The 22,544-nt window shown below is 44.0% G+C and overlaps 1 protein-coding gene across 2 annotated transcripts in view; it reads left to right on the forward strand.

Annotated features, from left to right (window-relative positions):
* The window catches only part of LOC133019549 (polypeptide N-acetylgalactosaminyltransferase 10-like), a 90,956-nt gene extending 71,338 nt beyond the window's left edge, over positions 1 to 19,618 (forward strand). For both annotated transcript variants that reach the window (XM_061086072.1, XM_061086073.1), the window contains 6 exons: positions 5,834 to 5,951; positions 10,177 to 10,284; positions 14,018 to 14,239; positions 14,337 to 14,453; positions 17,231 to 17,380; positions 19,009 to 19,618. In XM_061086072.1, the coding sequence (XP_060942055.1) occupies positions 5,834 to 5,951; positions 10,177 to 10,284; positions 14,018 to 14,239; positions 14,337 to 14,453; positions 17,231 to 17,380; positions 19,009 to 19,173 (880 nt within the window). In that variant the 3' untranslated portion in view covers positions 19,174 to 19,618. The remainder of the gene's footprint in view (positions 1 to 5,833; positions 5,952 to 10,176; positions 10,285 to 14,017; positions 14,240 to 14,336; positions 14,454 to 17,230; positions 17,381 to 19,008) is intronic.
* The last annotated feature ends 2,926 nt before the right edge of the window (positions 19,619 to 22,544 follow it).

Below are 22,544 nucleotides of genomic sequence, written 5' to 3' on the forward strand. Positions count from 1 at the left end.
ACTGGGGAGAAAGTGGAATGATGAAGTGTTATTGTAATGAAAACAAAAGTATTATAAGTAATATTGCAACAGTAGTGACCATGATACAGAAAAAATAATTAAAAAGTAAGTGACCATAATATAAATAATACTACAAGATAGTATAAAGGAAAATATAAATATTGCAATGTAACCATTATAAGTGACCATGATATAAATATAGATGTAAAGTGTTGAATATTATTGTGCATAGTAGTGATCTGAGTAAAAAAATAAAAAATAAATAAGAAAAATAAAAATACAAATACAGCTATGGTGAGAGGTTGAGTGGAGATAAATAATAGACAGGGACTACAACATTATCAGGTGGTGCTGGTGTTGTAGAGCCTGACTGCAGCCGGGATGAAGGACCTGCGGAACCTCTCCTTCTTACACCGTGGGTGTAACAGTCTGCTGCTGAAGGAGCTGCTCAGGGACCCCACATTGTCATGTAGGGGGTGAGAGGTGTTGCCCATGATGGACGCCAGCTTGGCTAACATCCTTCTGTCCCCCACTTCCTCAATGGAGTCCAGAGGACAGTCCAGGACAGAGCTCGCTCTTCTTATCAGTCTGTTGAGCCTGCTCCTGTCTCTGTCCGTGCTACCCCCCCTCCAGCAGACCACAGCGTAGAAGATTGCTGAAGCCACCACAGAGTCATAAAAAGTCCTGAGGAGAGCCCTGCACACTCCGAAGGACCTCAGCCTCCTCAGCAGGTGGAGGCGGCTCTGGCCCTTCTTATAGAGGGCATGTGAGTTATCAGACCAGTCCAGTTTGTTGTTGAGGTGAACACCCAGGAATTTGTAGTTCTCCACCACCTCTATGTCCAATCCCTGGATGTTCACTGGTGTTAAGTTGGATGCTTTTTTCCGGAAGTTCACGATCATCTCCTTCGTCTTGCTGGTGTTCAGCTGAAGCTGGTTGAGCTCACTCCAGCTGACGAAGTCTGTGATGACCGCCCTGTACTCCAGGTCATTCCCCTCAGGAACACATCCAACGATGGCTGTGTCATCAGAGAACTTCTGGATGTGGCAGTGGGTGGTGTTGTGGGTGAAGTCGGAGGTGTAGAGGGTGAAGAGGAAAGGGGAGAGCACCGTACCCTGAGGGGCACCTGTGCTGCAGAGCACCACGTCAGACACACAGTGATGGAGCCTCACATACTGTGGTCTCTTGGTGAGGTAATCCGTTGTCCATGCAGCCAGGTGTTGGTCCACTCCCACGTTCTCCATCTTCACTTTGAGCAGTGAAGGCTGGATGGTGTTGAATGCACTTGAGAAGTCAAAAAACATGACCCTCACAGTGTTCCTGCTGTCCTCCAGGTGTAGCAGGGATCTGTGCAGCAGGTAGGTAACTGAGTCATCCACCCCAATCCCAGGCTGGTAAGCAAACTGCAGGGGGTCCAGCTGTGTGCCCACCAGCAGTCGTAGGTGTCTCAGGATAATCCTCTCCATCGTCTTCATCAGGTGAGAAGTCAGGGCAACTGGCCTGAAGTGGTTAGGCTCCTTGGGGCGCGGCGTCTTCGGCACCGGGACCACACAGGAGGTCTTCCACAGGGCTGGGACTTTCTCCAGGCTCAAGCTTAGGTTGAACAAATGCCTGATCACACCACAGAGCTGGTCAGCACAGTCCTTGAGCAGTCTTGGGCTGATACCATCCGGGCCCGGGGCCTTCCTTGCCTTGATCTTCTTGAGTTGGCTTCTCACCTGATCATCTGTTATAGAGAGGGGGGTGGAGGATGACTGTGGTGGGGGTGTGGGGGTGAGGAGTGGTGAGAGTCTCAAGGGGGGATGATGATCTGGATATGGGGTGGGGGTTGGCTGGTGGGGGTCAGGTGTCGAAGGTGGCAGGCTGAGGAGGGGAGGGGGGGGAGGGGGGGCTGGCCAGGAGAGGTGTGAAGAGGGGGCAGGGGGGGGGGAATCAAATCTATTGAAGAACAGATTCAGTTCATCTGCCCAGTCCTTGTCCCCGCTGGGTTGTTGTCTTCCCACACCTTTTCCGTGGCCTGCAATGGTCTGCAGCCCTCTCCAAACGTCCCTGGCGTTGTTCTGCTCCAGCCGCTTCTCCAGTTTCTTCCTGTAGCTGTCCTTCCCCTTCCTGATCATCAGCCGGAGTTCCTTCTGGACTCTGCGCAGCTCCTCTTTGTCCCCCGATCTGAAGACCCTCTTCTTCTCGTTCAGCAGGGCCTTTATCTCGGGGGTCACCCAGGGTTTGTTGTTGGGAAAACACCGTACCAGCTTGGAGGGCACAGTGTTCTCCTCGCAGAAGTTAATATAATCCGTAATGCAGTGGGTCATGCTGTCAATGTCAGTGCCATGGGGGCTGCAGAGTGCCTCCCAGTCTGTAGTCTCGAAGCAGTCTCTGAGCCTGGCACTGGTCTCCTCGGACCACTCCTTAACAGTCCTCTTCACAGGTCGTTGTTTATTCACCACAGGGGTGTAGTCCGTGACGAGGTGAACGAGGTTGTGATCCGAGCGACCAAGCGGGGGGAGGGGGGATGAGGTGTATGCATCCTTGATGTTTGCATACATTAGGTCCAAAGTTTTATTGTCTCTAGTGTGGCAGTTCACGTACTGGGTGAAGGTGGGAAGAGCAGAGGACAGAGGGGCATGGTTGAAGTCACCGGAGATGAGGAGGAGGGCTTGGGGGTGCTGGCTTTGAAGATGCGAGATAACTGTGTGGATCCGATCTGAAGCTACAGCAGCGACCGCCGAGGGGGGGATGTACACAGTCACAACAATAACATGTGAAAACTCCCTCGGGAGATAGTATGGCCGCATGCTGACCGCTAACAGCTCCAAATCTCTGGTGCAGAGCATCTCCTTCACGCTGGTGTGTGCCGGGTGGCACCATCTATCGTTAACCAACACAGCGATCCCACCTCCTTTCTTCTTACCGCACTCCGTTGCATTTCGGTCCGCTCGTACGAGTTGGAAGCCGTCCAGATTTACGTGTGAGTCCGGAGAAAGTTCAGTCAGCCACGTCTCTGTGAAGCACATGAGGCTGCATTCCCTGTATTCCCTCTGCAGTCGGGTCAGCGCCGTCAACTCTTCCATCTTGTTTGGGAGAGATCTTACATTCCCCATGATGACAGACGGTAAACATGGTTTAAACCGTCTTTTCCGCTCCCTGCGCTTCACTCCCGCTCTGCATCCTCTTCTCCTCCTCCGTAACTCCTCGGGGATCTCCGGCCGCTCCACGCAGAGAAGGGGTGTGTGGCGCAGGCCCAACAGCTGATCCCGGGTGTAAACAATGGAGCCGTGGTTGAATGGGGAGCCGTGGTCGAGTGAGTTTCCCACAGCCACACCAAAAAGTGCCGAAAACAGCAAGGAGCAAACTACGAATGTTAAAATGTGAACATCCATAGCTGCGCACTTGCTTAAAGTGTCAATGTAGTAAAAAAAACAACAACAAAAATACACTAAAAACACTATTTACACACTAAAAGAGGTACGAAAAGTGAGAGCTGCTGTAACAGGCTGCCACTCACGCAGCGCCATCTTTGCATCTGTAGAACGTGTTTGTGTTTACTGTCAAGTTCAACAGTTTTCATTTCACTGACTGACTGAGGAGAGAAACACTTCAGCTCTGTGAGGGTGAAGGTACACAAACCACGGCTCTGAGTTCAATCCCAACGTGCACACAATGACCCTGTCCACCACATCAACCTCATCCCATCGCCATCTTTATCACTCTTTACTCAACTTTCTACAACGCTTCCTTTCAACCCAAAGCCTCGAAGGCTCCAGCCGATCCCTCTCTGTCCCAGAATGCATTGTACTGTGGTAACTAACTGTTTTTCAAAAAGATAATCGTGTTGTTACAAAACCAAAACGTCCGGTGACTACATGGTCTAATGTTAGTATCAGAGTTGAGCTTAACTGAGCATGTTAAAGAACCGAGGGGCCTTCAAATCATCTGCTAATGTCCAACTGCTGCTCTGTTACCAGGCGACAGGGGTCAAGGGTCAAGCTGGTGGCGCGAATCCTCCATCGACCAAAACATCTCCTGGAGTGTCCTCGAGTTGGGACACAGCTTTTAGAAATGCCATTAATTCAGTGTGGGATTTAATACAATGCCCACACTGAATTGTTTCATTTTGTCCACATGCCATATTGTGTATACTGCTCTTATTTAAAATATACAATAATTATGACAGGCCTGCCATTGTTTTAAAATGAACTTAGCTGCCTCCAGGAAAACAAGCTGTTCACAAAAATCGAGTTCCTGAGCAGCAGCTAAACAAAGGTGTTGCCTAGCAACAGACGGAGCATCGAGTCAGGACATTAACATTTTAAATGAAGTGAGTTCGGCTGCAGGTGATTTCATCTGGTTTCATAAAGTGAGAAAGAGGATAACAATATTAGGGAGTAACAAACTTCAGATACAAATATAAAGGCTGATATATAAATTAAAAATAAAAACCATGATTTCATAGATCAGTTATCGAAACCATTTGACTAAGAAAGGTAACTGAGGGTCAGACTTTATTACAAATAACGATAAACAAAAAGAAAACACACAATAATTTTGTTCATAAACACAGATCTTTACATGTCTCAGCTTTGGTCTCTGTTCACGAAATCATTCAATCAGCCACAGCTTTCAAATTGAAAAGCTACCAACACAGTCGTTCCTGTGTTTTTATATAACCTGCCTCTTTATTCTCTTTATTCTCTTTATTCTCTGTGTTCTCTTCCGTCCACTTATAACTCAGTGTCAGCTCCTGCTGTGGCAGTGATTAATGTCGGTGCTGCCACACAAGCCTTAAAGACACAGAAATCAAATCAAATGTTTATTATCTGGAACATGAAGGTTCCTCAAGTCATCATATCAGGCCCCAGATCTAATATTTTGCTGAAGTAGATAAATCAGATCAGAGGAACAGGCCTGAGGCCGAGATCCTGCTGAGCTGAACCTGAACCTGTTGTGGTTAAATGATCCTTGTGCTCAGCAGCTTGAGTTCTGACTTTATCTTTTGCCGTCTGTCCTGAAGCCAGTTTATTTAATCCAGCTCCAGGGAGGCGAGGTGTGTTTGTGTGTTTGTGTCTTTGTGTGTTTGTGTGTTTGTGTGTCTTTCCCTGCGGCAAACAGCAACTTAACAATCCCCACCCCACAAATCACCGCCCGCACCGGGTCTGTGCTCCCTCTGCTGAGCTCGCACACTCCACTGACCGCACAACAGACGGCAATCACGACACTTTGTGCAATCAAACGCACACAAACACACATTTCTCTGTCCCAGCCGATAAACAACAGCTTTGTTTATCCTTTTGTCTCCTCGTGAAAGTTTTCATTCAGCACCACTCCAGGAAAGCAGAGTGAGTGTGTGTGTGAGTCTGTGTGTGTGAGTCTGTGTGTGTGTGTGAGTCTGTGTGTGTGTCTGTGTTTATTTCCTGCGGCACACACCAGTCACCAGTCACGGACGATGAGCTGCTCAGACAGTGTTGCTCATTCAGGCGAGTCGAGTTCAGTCAGCGTGTCCAGAGAGAGTCAGAGGAAGAAGAAGTGAAATATTACACGTCTCATCTTTTCTTCTTCTGGAGTTCACAGCGTTCAATGTGATGTTGATTTTCTGTGTCGTTGGGTTAATGAACTTTTAAAAGCACACCCTTAACTTCCTTCCTTTTAGGTATGATTGAAAAGAGCAATCACAAAACTTTGGATCTGCAGGTTTTGACAAGTCTTAAATAAAAGCCTGAAACCTGTTAAATGCTTTAAATTCACAAGGCACAAGTTGTTTCTTATTCTGTTTCCTGTTGTGTGTTTGTGTGTGTGTGTGTGTCTGTGTGTGTGACTGTGTCTCTGTTGTCTCTTCCAGGTCTCCAGTGATGGCAGGCGGACTCTTTGCTGTGAACACAAAGTGGTTCTGGGAGCTGGGAGGATACGACACGGGTCTGGAGATCTGGGGAGGAGAACAGTACGAGATCTCCTTCAAGGTGAAAACCAATTTCAATATAACCTTAATACCATATTTAAGCTAGAACACAATCCTCTACCAATTCAAAACATGACAGAATAGAACAAGAACGATGTAATGTAATAAAAAGCATAATTTAATAGAACGTGAATTTAGGAATAATATGTAAACATGTCTTATATGGAGTAGTAATAGTCGTTGTTACAAGAAGGTCATATACATCTTCTTATCTATCTTCTACATTCCAGATATTATATAAATACCCAGTTCCTCTCTCAAGGCTTTAATGGCGTCGCTTTGCTCATATTTACCAGTTTTATTTTGCTTTATTCTAAACCACAAACTGGGACTTGCAGTGTTTATTTTGTGATGTGAGGATGAATTATGTTCAGATTTCCCCTCTGAGCTCTTTTCACTTTTACGTGCGATCGCTGCCTCGGAGCTCAGCTGCATCCGAAACAACCTGTGCTGTATTCTGACGTTAACCTGCTGTCAGCGCTCGCCCCATGTGTGTGTGTGTGTGTGTCCTGATGAGTTGTGTATCCACAGGTAAACAACACAAAAGACCTGTTGAGAAATGGAGTTGCTCCTCGTTAGAGTTTCCGTCCTGGTCTCTGTGATTTGAGCCGAGAGACTCTCCACATTCATCATACTCAGAAGACTCCGTATTACATTAAGCCTTTGTCTGCTGCTTCAGCACGAATCATTCTGTAGTGAAGTGAATTCTGCTTTGATTGAGTAAAGGACTTTTGGCGTCTCACTCAATTAAGCACAGAGGCCGGAGCTGGCTGCTTGGATCTGATTGGACATTTGCTGCCGTGTGACACCACCAGCGCTTTTCCATAAAAGGAACATTTCCACCGCGGCAGCGTTTTGTTGCTGATGAAGATTGAACAGACAAATCACATTAACTGTCAGGGTCGATTCACCTTCTGCTGCGTCTTCATATTAATGCACGTGTGGCTTTATTTCGCTAACTGCTGCTGAATAATAGAAATTAATTATTCAGGATATGGTGTGGATGCTTTGGCTGATTTGCACAAAACAAAACAATTCACGATTCTGCTTCCACGGAGGAAACTGCCGGAGTTTAACAGAGCGGATTGATAGCGGAAATAACAGAAGGAGATTTTAGGAAAATATGATTTCAAAAAACCTGCTTTAGCAAATGTTTGATGCAACTAGAAATAAAAAAGTAAAGACTTCATCTTGTTGCCTGTAAAGGTTCAGTTTGTAGATTTAGTGACAGCGATCGGAGTGGATTTTACAAACTAAGTGAACAAACGAGAAGAGGGAGGAGCCTGTCAGTGCTCTGCTGGGTCATAGCTGAGTTCTTTAGCTTGTTATCACCACCAGCTGCCCCCCCCTGGAATGCTCCACACATCCTCCTGCTGTGTTCCTCATATGTGAAAGGAAAACTCCAGACAGGCTCCAGACAATTGAGTCTGGGGTTCATGCCTTGGAGGTGAGCACATTGTAGAAGTCTTGTGTTAGAGTTGAGTGATACGACTTTCAATTCAATCCGACTGGCGCTGACTCCAGCTCTTGATTCCCCCCCCACCCTCTGGTTATTAAGCTCAAGTTTCTCAGTGCAGGGATGAAGAGGAGGGAAGGGATCGGAGCAGCGGGTCACACAGCGACATGTGGAACGGCTGGATTCCATCTGTTATTTCCCCAGATCCTGTTTGTCCGAGCTGGCCCCGGGAAACACAACGTGACACAAGGTGGAAGTGAATTGAAACAGCAGGAAGCTGATGTTCACTCCGGAGATTCAGGGAGTGAACGAGATGCAGATTATGAACAAACTGATTAGAAATGAGCAAATCAGAAGAAAGGAAGTGCAGCGGCTGAGAAAAGAGCATTAACCTGATTACTGATGACTAAGTCCCCTCCTCTTCCACCTCCTCCTCCTCCTCCTCCTCCTCTTCCTCCTCCTCCTCCTCCTCCTCCTCCTCCTCCTCCTCCTCCTCCTCCTCCTCCTCCTCCTCCTCCTCCTCGACACTAAACTCAAACCAAGCACTGGACGTCATTGTGGAGTTTAGATTGAAAAATTTTAGTTTTTTAGTTTTTCTATTTGGACATTTGAAGGATGTGGAGGACGATGCTCTGAGGTGGGAGGATGAGGTCAAAGAAAGTTTGAATAAACCAAATATAACTAGATTTATATCGAATAGTTGCTAGAAACCTCCTGCTTCACAGTTTGTTCCTTTTGGAATTGATTATGATTTGTTTAGGATATTGATCTAAACTGCTGGAAAGTTTCTATTAATTTCCAGTTAGCTTGTGCTAAAAAGAAATGTGTTTGACTTGTTTGCTGTTGGTCGGATAAAACTAAAGAAATGTCGCTGAGCATTTCTGATATTTTGTCCCCAAATTGCAATTATTTGAATAATTTAGAAACATTTCTTGAGCCAATAATTCATTCTGATCAGCACCGTCCCTACTGCTGACATATTGTCAATTTATTTGTATTGTTTAGTGATATTGAAGCTTGATGGTGATTGATTGATGACTGGAGCTCATAAAGTCACTTTGACAATAATCAATGTGAAATTGATGCCAGTGATGGATCATCATTGTGATTCACCATCATGTTTTCATCTGTGTCTGTTTGTCTCTGAGCAGGATTCATAAAAACTAAGATATGACAAGATCATTTTATTGTCATTGCACCAGTACAATATAGTGGATTTCAGTTTTCGTCCTGTAGATGAGCCCATTAGAATCGAATAAATTAATAAATGAATACACATACGATAAAAACTAGAGACGATAATTCAAGAATATTAATAAAAATCAAACATGTTAAGGTGACTGATATTCAGTCTTTGAAATCTAGTGGATATATTGAAGGTTATGTCGTTCCATTACAGGAGCGTCGAGCTCTGACGGCAAAATACTCTTGACTTTATTGACTTTATATTTTACTTCCATTTCCTTTGACTCATTTCCTCGGGGTGAACTTGTTCCTCAGGAGATGTGACAGTTTGATTTTCTGCTGTTTGAGTTTCATACTGGACAGAAATTATTATAAAAACAACGGCCAACTTGAACTATGAGGAAAATATGTTTAAACTGTCAAAACGCACAAAATGGTTCACAGGATGAAAACTTGGCTTTGTGGTGTAAAATGTGAGTGTGTAGTAATGTGAGTGTGTAGTAAATGTTGTGAAACAGTAACAGCAGTGCATTGTGGTCCTTGTTCCCGCCCGAGCTTGTGAACTGATCTACCCGGACTCACACTTTCAAAGGTTTCTGCAACACAACGTAAACGCACAAGTTCATAAGGGCACCGCAGAGTGGAAACTATCAATAAGCAGCACAAAGAGATGTGAATCTTAAAGAGCTCTCACTCTGTTGGAAACTCTCTGACCTTCCGTCCTGAGACTGTTCGGAACAAGATTAAAGAAAAGTGAATATCTGTAAATTTTCCGACCCTCTCTCTCTCTAGTAATTTGTGAGCTTTGTTTTAAAATGTTGTCATCATCTGCATTTGTTCAGTTTCTTGTCCTTTGAAATGATCCAACATCTCTTTAATGTGTCGGGGTCATAAACACAAGTCGTACTTTCGTTCTTTGCCCTCATCCCTCTTTCCTAGAGTTCACTAAACGAACCCTGCGACCCCTCAGGTCCCTGTTTATCTCTCCACCTCTTCCATCTGTGATTATGATTTATTAAAGATGTGGATCTAAACTGCTGGTCAGTTTCTATTTATTTCCAGTTAGCTTGTGCTAAATAGAAATGTGTTTGTCTTGTTTACTGTTGGTCGGATAAAACTAAAGAAATGTCAGTGAGCATTTCTGATATTTTGTCCCCAATTGCAATTATTTGAATAATTTAAAACATTTCTTTAGACAATAATTCATTCTGATCACCACTGTCCCTGCTGCTGACATATTCAGTTTCTTGTCCTTTGAAATGATCCAACATCTCTTTAATGTGTTGGGTCATAAACACAAGTCGTACTTTCGTTCTTTTGCCCTCATCCCTCTTTCCTAGAGAGAGAACAAACCCTGTGACCCCTCAGGTCCCTATTTATCTCTCCACCTCTTCCATCTGTCATTTCTTTATATTCTTTTAACTTGATCTGCTTCATCTCGTCTCCTCACACCTTCTCCGTCTCATCTCCACGGATCTGTGGACCTTGTCAGCTCGTGACATCATTGCACTTTGAGGACGACCCCCTCCGTCCTGATACCGTCCTTCATCAGTGTCTCTCTCTCTCTCTCTCTGTCCCTCTGCAGGTGTGGATGTGTGGTGGTCGGATGGAGGACATCCCCTGCTCCCGGGTGGGACACATCTACAGGAAGTACGTCCCCTACAAGGTTCCTGGAGGAGTCAGTCTCGCCAAGGTGAGTCTCAGAGTGGACACAAGGATTTGTTGAGGGCAGAATATCTTCATTTCCTTTTCTGATGTGTTGTCTTTATGTTTTTGATGACTCGACCAATAGGGATTTTTTGGCACCGATGCATTTTTTAAATACTACAATGATTCTTAAGATGTCAAACCCTTATAACATTGGAGAACTTCTGATCTGGAATTAAAAATATCTCAAAACTAAACCTGTTCATGAAGAGAAACTTAAGCAAATTATTGAACTCAATCGTCAAATTCCAAATCAAATATAGTTTTACAACAACATAACGACAATAACACACAATTTTATCACCTTCAGTATCTTTTAACTTGTTTTTTTCACATGTTTACGAACCTCCAGTTTCTCCAGATATGATTTCAAGCTTCTTTATTCCATTTGCTCCACACACGCGTGTGAGAGGTGTTTTTCTTTGGCCTGTAGCCGAACACTCTTCCTCATGCATGACTCAGCCTCGGTCTGACACCTGGCTCTGTTCGGCTCGGCTGAATATGTAATTAAACCTATTGGCCTCTGTTTTTGTCCCGGCGCTCTGACCATTAACCCCAGAGTGACGCTGCAGTGAATGTTAATAACACACAGGCAGCAGGTTTAACTATTCTGAAAAACCCTCCGTCCCTCCGGCTGTGATGAATTCAGTTTGCTCTCCTGTGTCCTTCTCTGCGTTGCAGCTTCAAAAGAACAGAGAATATTTCATAAACATGTTTTTCTCTCCACCTGATTGACTTCAGGTCAAAACAACGCTTTAGAAAGCGAAAAATAAAAGAAAACACTCTGGATATAATTTGTGAATTCATCACAAAGAGCTTTTCTTTTGCTCAGCACACAATGAACTCACTGAACCTTTGGACTGTTAAATATCGGCTGGTGGTCGAGAGAGGAAAGTCTCCTTTGCTTTCTGGAGCCAAACAGACTGAAGCTCCGTTAAATCTGGGATCAGACAACAGGAGGTTTGGTCCGATGTCGCCCAGATTCGAGGAAATCCGGTCTGGAACCACAGCTGGTGTTCGGTGGAGATTATCTGGTCAAGTCAGGTGATACAGAGACGTTATTAAACCTCCAGAAAAACCCCTGTAATTATCAAACATGTTTAATATTCAGGGAATGGGGGGATTACATCAGTTCCTTCACCGAACGTTTCAGACTAATTTCTTCTGCTTTTAATTTGTATCGATGCAAATATCACTTTAACCGACAGAGCAAGTTGTAGCTCTGCACCTCCATCCACCTTCATGCAATTATCTATCCTGTAGTTTTATCAAGTAACATTATTTCATTATTTGAGATTAGAGAGAAGAATATCTGCCAAGTTTCTCCTCTAGTGTCTTGATGAAACACGTCTGGATTGTGAAGCTCCTGTAGTCTGAGCCCAGTTATAAGGAAAATCAACACACCTTAATTTGGTGTAATGACAAGTTCACGCAACACAACGTGCTGCCTTGTGAGGTGGAGTCTCCCAGTCACCTGGAGGAACCTCAGCCTCTCATTGGCTGATGTGTCTGGATTCTTCATCTCCAGGGAGGAGACGATGTGTCAGGAAATCCTGTTTCAGATCCAACTGGACGGTTTTCACTTCCAATAGATTCCGCCATGGCTATTGAGATAGATGCCGAAATTAATTAGAATCCAGAAATATCCACAAACAATCCTGAGTGTGTGTGGCTGTGTGTGTGTGTCTGAGTGGTTCCCCTGGAGTCCAGTCACCACGGAGGGAGATAAAACCCCTGAACTCCACTTCACCTGGAGTCTGAGTTTAGCTGCAGGCAATAAGCTTTGCTACAGGGAGTGTGCGTGTCTGTGTGTGTGTGTGGTTGTGTGTCTGTGTGTGTTCCTCTGAAGGCAGGAGGATTTGTATCTGTTTCCCTGGGAGTCTCAGTGAACCTGTCTCCTCTTCCCTCTCAGCGTCCGTCCCCACGCGGCTGAGAACACATCTGTATCCCAGACATGCGCTCCCCCGACAGGAGTTTCTCTCTCTCTCTCCCTGCTCGACACCTCAAAGACTGAAGGTGGACGAGCTTCCCGTGGATCCGCTGTAAATCTTTCATGTTTGCAATTGTCTGAGCTTAGAGAACCTGTTGGAGCATCTGCCTGCACTGCAGCGGCTCTAGCTCAGTTTGTATCCGTCTCTTTTTCCTTTTTTTCTTCACTCCACTTATGCATCTTCTCCCTGGAATGAGATGCTTCCACACTGATTGATGCAGCCTGCGTGATGAAAGCATATGGACGCTGCCGTCTCTGTGCGTTAAAGCCACTAAATGCATAATTTAGTGGCCTAAATGCTGGATGAATAATGCATCACAGCCAGTGTCCGTTCTTTTTTAGATATTATTTCCAAGCCGCCCTCATTAAGTCCTCGGCGAAAAACATCTTGCACCAAATTAGAGATGCACGCCACAAAGGAACATACAGCCGACTCACCAGCTTTGTTCCAAACTAATGAAAACACTCCTGATGTGATAGAAAGAGACATTTAAAGAAATGGGTCTCACCTCCAAACAGCAGGAGCCCGTCTCTCTCGTCTAATTGGCTGGTACGGTGAAGAGTATATAGGCCACGCTAACTAACAGGAGAGTTCTACAGGAGGAGGAAAGGTGGTGTCGGGTTATTTCTGGAATATCTGACTCTTCTCTTCTCACCTTTATATGAAAGTTTTAACTATCTGTGTTTTACATGCGAGTTTCACACGGTCGACAAAGTTCCAGTTTCTTTTCCTTAATAAGAAGTCTTTTCCCCGGGTTTGCTGCTAAAGCTGCAGGTGGTTCGATGCTGAGATTTAGTTAAATACAAACATATAACAATATAATTCTGCCCTCAACTATTATTAATGTTTCTCTGCAATACTGAAGATACAGAGGATACATTCACGTGTGTTATGAATACTCAAAATAACAAAATATATTATTGTTGTATACCTGATGCTCAAATCTCTTAAATGCTTGTTTTTTTCTAAAAAGTGAACTCTTGTGAAGACGTCTTTTTTTCCCAGCTTCCAAAACTGTATCACATTTAACTATAAAAATCTGGTATTTACAGAGTGACATTGAAATCAAAACCATTTTCTCATACCTGCACGATTCATCAAATGACTTGAGCGTGATTCTGAATATCTAAGGAACCTTCCATCCTTCTATTATCTATACCACTTGTCCTTTGAGCATCAAGGGACAGCTGGAGCTGGTCCCAGCTGAAAATGGGCGAGAGGCGGGATTCCACACAAAGCCCCTTCTGAAATATAGCTCTTTGGAGATGATTTTATAATAAATCATCCATTTGAAGATATCATCACCTTTTGTCTCGCTGGTTTTATTCACTTGATTAACGTGTCAAATAAAAGACTTTAAAGAGGAAAGAGAATCTGACCTGTAAATCAACTGAGTTCAGGGATTTAGTTTAGTTCTTCTATCACTGTTTGAGTGAAGTGTCTTCCATCGTTCAGTCAGATCAGACAGAACACGGCAGATACAGATGATGGTTTCAGTGAAGAAACAGAATAATCTGCCACCAGGCCGGTTGTGAGCAGCTCACAGGGGAACTCACTTTCTGCTGAATCACTCACAAAGGGTGAAAGGATTTAGAGATATTGAGCAGAATGTAAATCCCAATGAGGCAAATTAGTGATTTTGTTGAACTTTTCTTGACTTTTCTCTGTCGGTTGTTGGAAACGTTTCTGAAACGGTGAAATGAAAGCGAACCTTCTCTCTGATTCCAGAACCTGAAGCGCGTGGCTGAGGTCTGGATGGACGAGTACGCCGAGTTCATCTACCAGCGCCGGCCCGAGTACCGCCACCTGTCGGCCGGAGACATGACGGTGCAGAAGGAGCTGAGGAGCCGGCTCAACTGCAAGAACTTCAAGTGGTTCATGAGCGAGGTGGCGTGGGACCTGCCCAAGCACTACCCGCCAGTGGAGCCCCCTGCTGCCGCCTGGGGGGAGGTACAGGCGACCTTTACACCTTCAACTCACGAACAGAGTCAAAACGCTGACTTAAAAAAAGTGTTTTAATGTGTTGTTGTGTGTGTTTGTGTTGCAGATCCGTAACGTGGGCAGTGACATGTGTATGGAGAGTAAACACTTTGTGTCAGGGAGCCCGGTCCGACTGGAGACCTGCATCAAGGGCCGGGGGGAGGTGAGCTGGAGCCACGGACAGGTGAGACGCCACGGGTTCATTAAGATCCAAGATCTGAAACTATTAGTGAGCAGCAGCGCCCCCTGCAGCCACACGATGGGAGTAATTCTGTTTTGCGCGATGACGTGGTTTGCACGTGTATAAAAATATATTATTGTCGTGGACATGATGCTTAAACCTCGTATTAATAAAATAATTTTTTTTTAAATGAAGACACCTTTGTCTTCCCAACTCCCCAAAACTGTATCACATATAACTATAAACTATAAAAATCAGGTATTTACAGAGTGACATTCAAATCAATACGACACTAGCCCCACAAAACCAAAGATGCAGGTATAAAAAGCAAAGTCTATCAACAATGAGTCTTTAAAAAGAAGCTGCTATAAAATGTGTTGGTTTTCTTATATTTGTTTCTTAGAGTGACTGAAGGGATAATTTCTCCAAATCTGCATTTATAGGATTTTCCGTCTTCACAGGAAAACTTTGCTCCTCCAGATTTGGGCCGACAGATTATATTTGGTTTAATTGGTGTCTCACACCCGAGTGGATAAAAGCCAGGGTTCCTACGGTCATGAAAAACCTGGAAAAGTCATGGAATTGTATAATGTGTATTTCCAGGCCTGGAAAAGTCATGGAAAAAAATTAAAAATCCCAAAAGTTTTGGAAAAATCATGGAAATTTGTTATATTCATATTTTCATGTCGTTCATTTACGCTGAGTTTTAAATAATTCACATGCTTTTAAAGAAATACGCTCAAAATATATGCAGGCATACGTGCGTAAGGTATACTGTGTACCTTGGAATTCTCACTGCTAGTTTAAATACTACATTTTCTCACTTTTTCATGTATACACCGAGATTTAGCAAAAATGTTTGGACGTGGAAATTTGGTTTAAAGTTGTTGGAAAGTCATGGAAATCCATTGGTCAAAATGTGTGTGAACCCTGAAAATCAAACTGCTGCTCTTCATATCACTGAAAATGGGAATCACATCAAGTCAGATGTTTTGGTGGGTTCTGGATTAACAAAATATCACAAAACATTTGAAAAAGAGAAAAATCCTCACACCTCAATCTCTCGGATGTATTTCCCTTCTCAGGATTCACCAGACTCAGAATTCGGAACCTTAAAACATCCCTGATGAATTTGTCCTTTAACGGGATCTTCATGTCTGTGGATTTCTCTCTTTCAGACGTGACAGGCCGTTCTGTCCCGAGAGGAATCACGAGACGCCACTCCCGCTGACAGATTGTCTCCTTAGTAATTGCATTTCTTCCGCTGGACACACAATAAAAGTCAAATGAAGCTCGGGCAGACACGCAAACAAGTCGCTCACACACTCGTCCCACAGCTTCATTATCTCTGCGTTGCCGTGAGGAGTCTGTTTGTTCTCACTCGTCACCCTGAGGAGCTCACAGCCAGGCTCATAATGACGCCTTAATGGATTGAATGTCCCCTTTTGTTTCCACTGCACCTCAGAGCTCTGACACTTTAATTGCTTTAATCTGAAGATGCATTGTGGTTTAATCTGTGTTTGTGCGCCAGCGAGAAAATGGATTTGCTGCAAATCACAGGAGCGAAGCCACGGCAACGGTTAGTCAGAGCGTTTTGATTCAGTCCAAAAGAATCAGAGGAGCTGGTTCAGTTTGTGAGTCACTGACCATTCAAATGGTTTTATTATCAGACGAGGGGAAAATAATCTGAGCTATAAAACGAACGTGGAGAATAAAGAACTGAATCACAGCGTCATCACTCTCCTGAGGTCGCTGACTCATCGAGATCTCCTTTCAGTTTATAGACGATGATTCAAACACTGTGATGATCTAATAGATGATTAAACAGCTATGACGTCACACACAACACAATGATTAAATATATAATAACAGACTATATATTACATGGATATTTGATGATATATAAAGGGGGTGAAACCTCATGATTGACAGCTGAGACTGACTCAGGATTGGTTGAGTGAATCAGCTTCCTCCCGATACGATACTATCACGATACTTGGGTGGGGATACGATATGTATTGCGATTCTGTAAGTATTGCGATTCGATATTACGATTTCCTGGGATTTCTTTTGGTTATTTTATTTTTTTTAAATACTGGACCATGGAAAAAAGTTAAATCAAACCTTCAAATACAACACAGTCAAATTCACTTAGCCCCAGTCAACTGCACACAAACTGACAGATTAAGAAATGTAAGCCACTTAGGCTACTTTTAAACAATAAATAAAAGATAAATTAAATAGAATTAATACAAGTTTACTTAAAATATAAACTTTGAAATAAACAAAAAGTAGGCTATGCTTCATTGCATGTAGGCGATGCAAAGCTAGTGCTTGGGTATGTTTAGATTCTTGTGCAAAAACAAGAGCTGGTCAACTTGCTCGTATAAACCAATAAATATGTTTAAAAATCGATTTTGGAGGCAGCATGGTGATTTAAAATCGGCATTCACAAGAATCCCGATTTGTAACTGAATCGATTTTTCCCCCCGTCCCTACTTCACACCACGATCACTAGTTCACAGACTCTGATTCCAAATGATGTCAGGAGTGTAAAACAACTTTAGAAAAATAAAATGGTGTCAAACTGAGTTTAAAGGTCAGAACCAGAGTCTGAAGGAGACTGATTGAATTGTAAAGTCAAAGTTACAAACTGCTGAGTTGGTCCTGGAGAGTTAAATGAAATGTAAAAGGTTGACCTATGTTCTGGTGGCTGATCAGACATCGAACCTGTTTCTGTTTCTCTGAGCTGAATTTAAAATGTGGTGTTGACCCCGCAGGTGTTCACGTTCGGCTGGAGGGAGGACATCCGGGTGGGTGACCCCCTGCACGCCAAGAAGGTTTGCTTCGACGCCGTGTCCCACAACAGCCCGGTCACGCTGTACGACTGCCACGGCATGAAGGGCAACCAGCTGTGGCGCTACAGGAAGGTAGGAGACGGAGAAACTCATCCTGAAATACTTTATTTAACTTAAGTAAAATCACGAGGATTTGATTCAGGATCCAGAAGTGACGTCCGCTGCACATGTTGTCACCTCATGAGAGGGAGGAGCCAGAAATCTGGAATCATGTCAGAATATCTTTTAATGCACAAGAATAATCCAGATGGTTGATCCGGGATCCTGAATTTTCACAGGATGATTCTGTGATGGAATAAAAACCTGAGAGGAAACAAATTCTGCTCAGATTCACCATAATTTTATTACTTTACTCAAACTGTCCATCGCTGCAGCTCCTCTCTTCAGCCTCTGTCTCAAACACTTGGTTTTAGCTCCTGTCTCTTTAAGACGCCTCCTCTGATTGGCCAGCTGGTCCACTCTGTTGTGATTGGTTAACGGCTTCTAGCTAAAGAAAACTTAAAAATGTTTAACTTGTAGAAAATGAGTAAAATCTGCAAAAACACCTGTTGTTGTTTTTCATAGATGTGACATTTTATAGATGAAAACATTCTGATCTTATCTCTCTCTCTGTCTGTTTCTCTCTCTCTCCCTCTGCCTGTTTCTCTCTCTCTCTCTTCCTGTTTCTCTCTCTCTCTCTTCCTGTTTCTCTCTCTCTCTTCCTGTTTCTCTCTCTCTCTCTCTTCCTGTTTCCCTCTTTCTTCCTGTTTCTCTCTCTCTTGCTGTTTCTCTCTCTCTCTTCCTGTTTCTCTCTTCCTGTTTCTCTCTCTCTCCCTCTGCCTGTTTCTCTCTCTCTCTTCCTGTTTCTCTCTCTCTTTTCCTGTTTCTCTCTCTCTCTCTTCCTGTTTCTCTCTCTCTCTCTTCCTGTTTCTCTTTCTCTTCCTGTTTCTCTCTCTCTCTCTCTTCCTGTTTCCCTCTCTCTTCCTGTTTCTCTCTGTCTCTCTTCCTGTTTCTCTCTCTCTTCCTGTTTCTCTCTCTCTGCCTGTTTCTCCCTCTCTCTTCCTGTCTCTCTCTATCTCTTCCTGTCTCTCTCTCTTCCTGTTTCTCTCTCTTCCTGTTTCTCTCTCTCTTCCTGTTTCTCCCTCTCTCTTCCTGTCTCTCTCTATCTCTTCCTGTTTATCTCTCTCTTCCTATTTATCTCTCTCTTCCTGTCTCTCTCTCTCTTCCTGTCTCTCTCTATCTCTTCCTGTTTATCTCTCTCTTCCTATTTCTCTCTCTCTTCCTGTCTCTCTCTCTCTTCCTGTCTCTCTCTCTCTTCCTGTCTCTCTCTCTCTCTCTCTTCCTGTTTCTCTCTCTCTCTTCCTGTTTGTCTCTCTCTCTTCCTGTTTCTCTCTCTCTTTCTCTTCCTGTTTCTCTCTCTCTTCCTGTTTTTCTCTCTCTTTCTTCCTGTTTCTCGCTCTCTCTTCCTGTTTCTCTCTCTCTTCCTGTTTCTCTCTCTCTTCCTGTTTCTCTCTCTCTCTTCCTGTTTCTCTCTATCTCTCTTCCTGTTTCTCTCTCTTTCTGTTTCTCCCTCTCTCTTCTTGTCCCTCTCTATCTCTTCCTGTTTCTCTCTCTCTTCCTGTTTCTCTCTCTCTTCCTGTCTCTCTCTCTCTCTCTCTCTCTCTCTCTCTCTCTCTCTCTCTCTCTCTTCCTGTTTGTCTCTCTCTCTCTCCCTCCTCCAGGACAAGAGTCTCTATCACTCCGTCAGTAACGGTTGCATCGACAGCAGCCCGACCGAGCGACGCGTCTTCATGAACACGTGCGACTCGTCCTCGCCGAGTCAGCAGTGGATCTTCGAGAAAACCAACGCCACCATGCTGGAGCTCTTCAACCAGGGCGCCAACTGAGGCGCCAACTGAGGCGCCAACTGAGGCGCCGCGGCGTCCGGGAGGAAAAGAACTCGTGACGCACGGAGACGCCGATCTGCTGCTGCTGCTGGGAAAAGGGATTTTACGTTTCCTCTGGTTTCCGTCTCTACCTGACGCTGAGGTTACAGCTGCTTCTGTTCGGGCGCCTGGAATGAGGCATGCTGGGAAACTGTGGTGGGGGGGGGGGGTGGTTGGTTAAACACATCAGTTCGAGGAAAGACTGAGTTGAGCTCTGATCGATGCGTTTGTGTATCAGAGTGACTTTGTGTGTTTGTTGTGTGTGGCCCCGGGTCGGTCCACTTCCTGGTTTTGTTGTTGATTTGTGTTTTTACATTCCTCTCCTCTCTCTCTTTTCTTCCTCTTCCTCTTCCTCCTCCTCCTCCTCCTCCTCTCCTCCATCTCTTCCTCCTCCTCTCCTCTCTCTTTTCTTCTGTCTCTTACTTCCTCCTCCTCCTCCTCCTCCTCCTCCTCCTCCTCTTCCTCCTTTTGCTCCTCCTCCTCCTCCTCTCCTCCATCTCCTCCTCCTCCTCTTCCTCCTTCTCCTCCTCCTCCTCCTCCTCCTTCTCCTCTTCCTCCTCTTCCTCCTCCTCTCCTCCTCCTTCTCATCTTATCACCGGGGTTTATGCAAGACGACCATTGTTGGCGAAGGGCTTGTTTGTTGTTGTGGCTGTGATGTGGGGGGGTGGGGGGGGGTAGGAGCTGCTGTCACACCTCTCCGACTCTCCGCTCTCTGCTCGTTCGCCCAAACGACCTCGCCGCAGATGGCCGAGCGGGGGGGTCACGTCAGCTCGGGTCTCACTAAACAGCCACGTGACGGGTCGGGTCAGCTGGTTCACAGCCGAGCCGCCTGATTGGCCGACTGCCGAGCCGACGCCTCACTTTAGCAAACAGAGAGAGAGAGAGAGAGAGAGAGAGAGAGAGAGAGACGGTGAATGTGAGGGTGTAAAATGCATAAAGCACTTGTGTCATGATAAACTTGAACGAAATCTTAGTGCCTTGTTGGAAGAAGACTCATGAGTGTGTGTCTGTGTGTGTGTCTGTGTGTGTGTGAGTGTGAGTATGTGTGTGTGCGAGTGTGTGAGTGACTGTGTGAGTGTGTGTGTGACTGTGTGTGTGTGAGTGTGTGTGTGACTGTGTGAGTCCAGAGAAGCGTCGGAACAATTCACTCCAGAAGTGACTTTTCCCTCGAAGCTGGGATCTCCGGGGCCCTGAAGGCACCTCAGACTCTTTTTGAACACGTGTCACTTCCTGTCCGTCGTACTTTCTCCTGCCTTGAACTACAGACCTCCGTGTTACTGTAACCAACATGCTGTGTTTGCTTTTTCCACTTTTACAATCCAAAGTCGTTTTTTTCATGGGAATTATTGTCTCTGTCCAGCTGTTTGAATCCCTGTTGTTTTCTTTTTAATGATTTAATAATTAAGTGTCTCTCTCATCAGACTTTATGAAGCAGAGCTGCAGTTGTTAGACTTTGACCCGTTTTAATAATCAGATCCAGGTTTCGTGCTGTAGTCGATTATTAACCAAAACCAAAAAGACGCATCTTCTAACAATCCTCAGTCATTGTGCTTTTATTTTGTCGTAACAGCGAGTTTTCACACATTGAGTCTTAATAATGTGAAACTGGGTTTTCTGTAGAAATGTGTAACTTTTCACAAACCAGTTGAACGGTAGAATTCATTAGAATTGATGTTATTATTCCAGTGAGCAGAAGAAAGACGTCACTTAAGAGTCATTTAATAATTTAACTTTAAAGGCCTTTGCACATTAGACAGGTTTAAAATATAAATACATTATTACAAAGATAACTACTCACCCCAAGAAAGGATTTATTTGTCAAATCCAGCAGTGATGAATCAAGATTCAGTACAAACAGGTTTATCGTTGGAACTTGAACGCACCACAGCGTTAAAGAGAGACGGCTCCTTCAGAATAAAAGCTGCAAAGAGTCTTTTCCATGGACTTGAAAATCCATCACAATCAAATCTGATAATTGTCTCGTCATAGAATCCGTCAGACGTGTCGATCACGTGTCGTTTCCTCGTCTGCTTCAGACGTCAGAGTTTTAATTGGAATCCGAACTCGCTCGATGAAACAGAGAAAGTTAATTATCAGTTTATTAAAAGACTTTATTTCAGACTCAGCTTCTTCCTCCTCTGGTCTGTGAGTCAGCTTCACTTCAGAGTTTCTCTCGTGTCTTTACCTCTTCGACCTTCACGCTCCAACACAACTCGCACACGTTCACATCGAGAAGAGATGAGTCAGATCGCTGCTGGAGCCTCGTTTCCATGGCGACAGCAGCACGTCTGACCTTTTCACGCCCCCCCCTCCCGTGATCTCCGACAGTTCCCACGGTTCCTCGTTCCTCCGACACGCGGTCACGGTGCCGGTGTTCTAAAGTCATGTTGGGATCACTGGTGCATTCTGGGATGTTTAATCACATGACTTCACTTTGAAAGATGATTCAAATATTGTTCTGTTTTAAGGGTTGAAATGAGACACTGGTTTAAATATTGTTTTCTTTATCTGAGTGAGAGAATTCAATGTAAAAGTCTCATTTTCTTTTTTTGTATTGATAACATCTGGTTTGCTCTGAATGAAACATCTGGCATTTTATTTTAAGGTTTAAAGATTCTACAAAAGTGTTAAATTCTGCAGATTCTCTGAGCATTTTCTCCTCATTTAGCCTTTTGTTTTGGTTTCATGCAGCTTTTCATCACTTTCTTTAAGACATTATGAATATAAGTTTGAGACCAGCAGGTTATTCAGAAGTTAAATTTCTGGAGGATTTGCCCAAAATGTCATAATTTCCTGTTTTCCTCATCAGAGCTTATTGTATCTTTCTGTTGCACATGTAAAGTAGTTTTATGTTAAACTGTTAAAGTTTCATATTTGTTCTTTCTTCCCTTTGTGGTTAATTATAAAAAACAAATCATTACTGTTGCCCCTTTATGTTAAATATAATAATTAAGTTTAAATTGTTTAGGTTTCCATGATGTCATTACAAACAGGTTTTATTTTCCTGTGATATCGAAATACATTTTTCCCATCATGTTGTTTTCAGGCTAATATTTGTCAACAGATGTTATTTTTAGGAGTAAAAGGTTTTTAACGTCCAGCGTCGGCCAGCTACACAACCTTGTGTACATTGTGTGTTTGTGTAGGAACGTGTACATTTTGTATCTCGTAAAAAAAGAAAAAAAGATCCGGTATTTTTTTCTACTGACATTGCAACTGTAAAAGTGTATTTAGATATTTAACAGACTGTACGATCAATGGAATTGTATGATATTTTTTCTGGACATTGTAAAATAAAAGGTTTCTATATTTGGATGAAAACACGTGTGTGG

The sequence above is a fragment of the Limanda limanda genome, chromosome 14 (assembly GCF_963576545.1).
Source record: "Limanda limanda chromosome 14, fLimLim1.1, whole genome shotgun sequence".
Lineage (NCBI taxonomy): Eukaryota > Metazoa > Chordata > Actinopteri > Pleuronectiformes > Pleuronectidae > Limanda > Limanda limanda.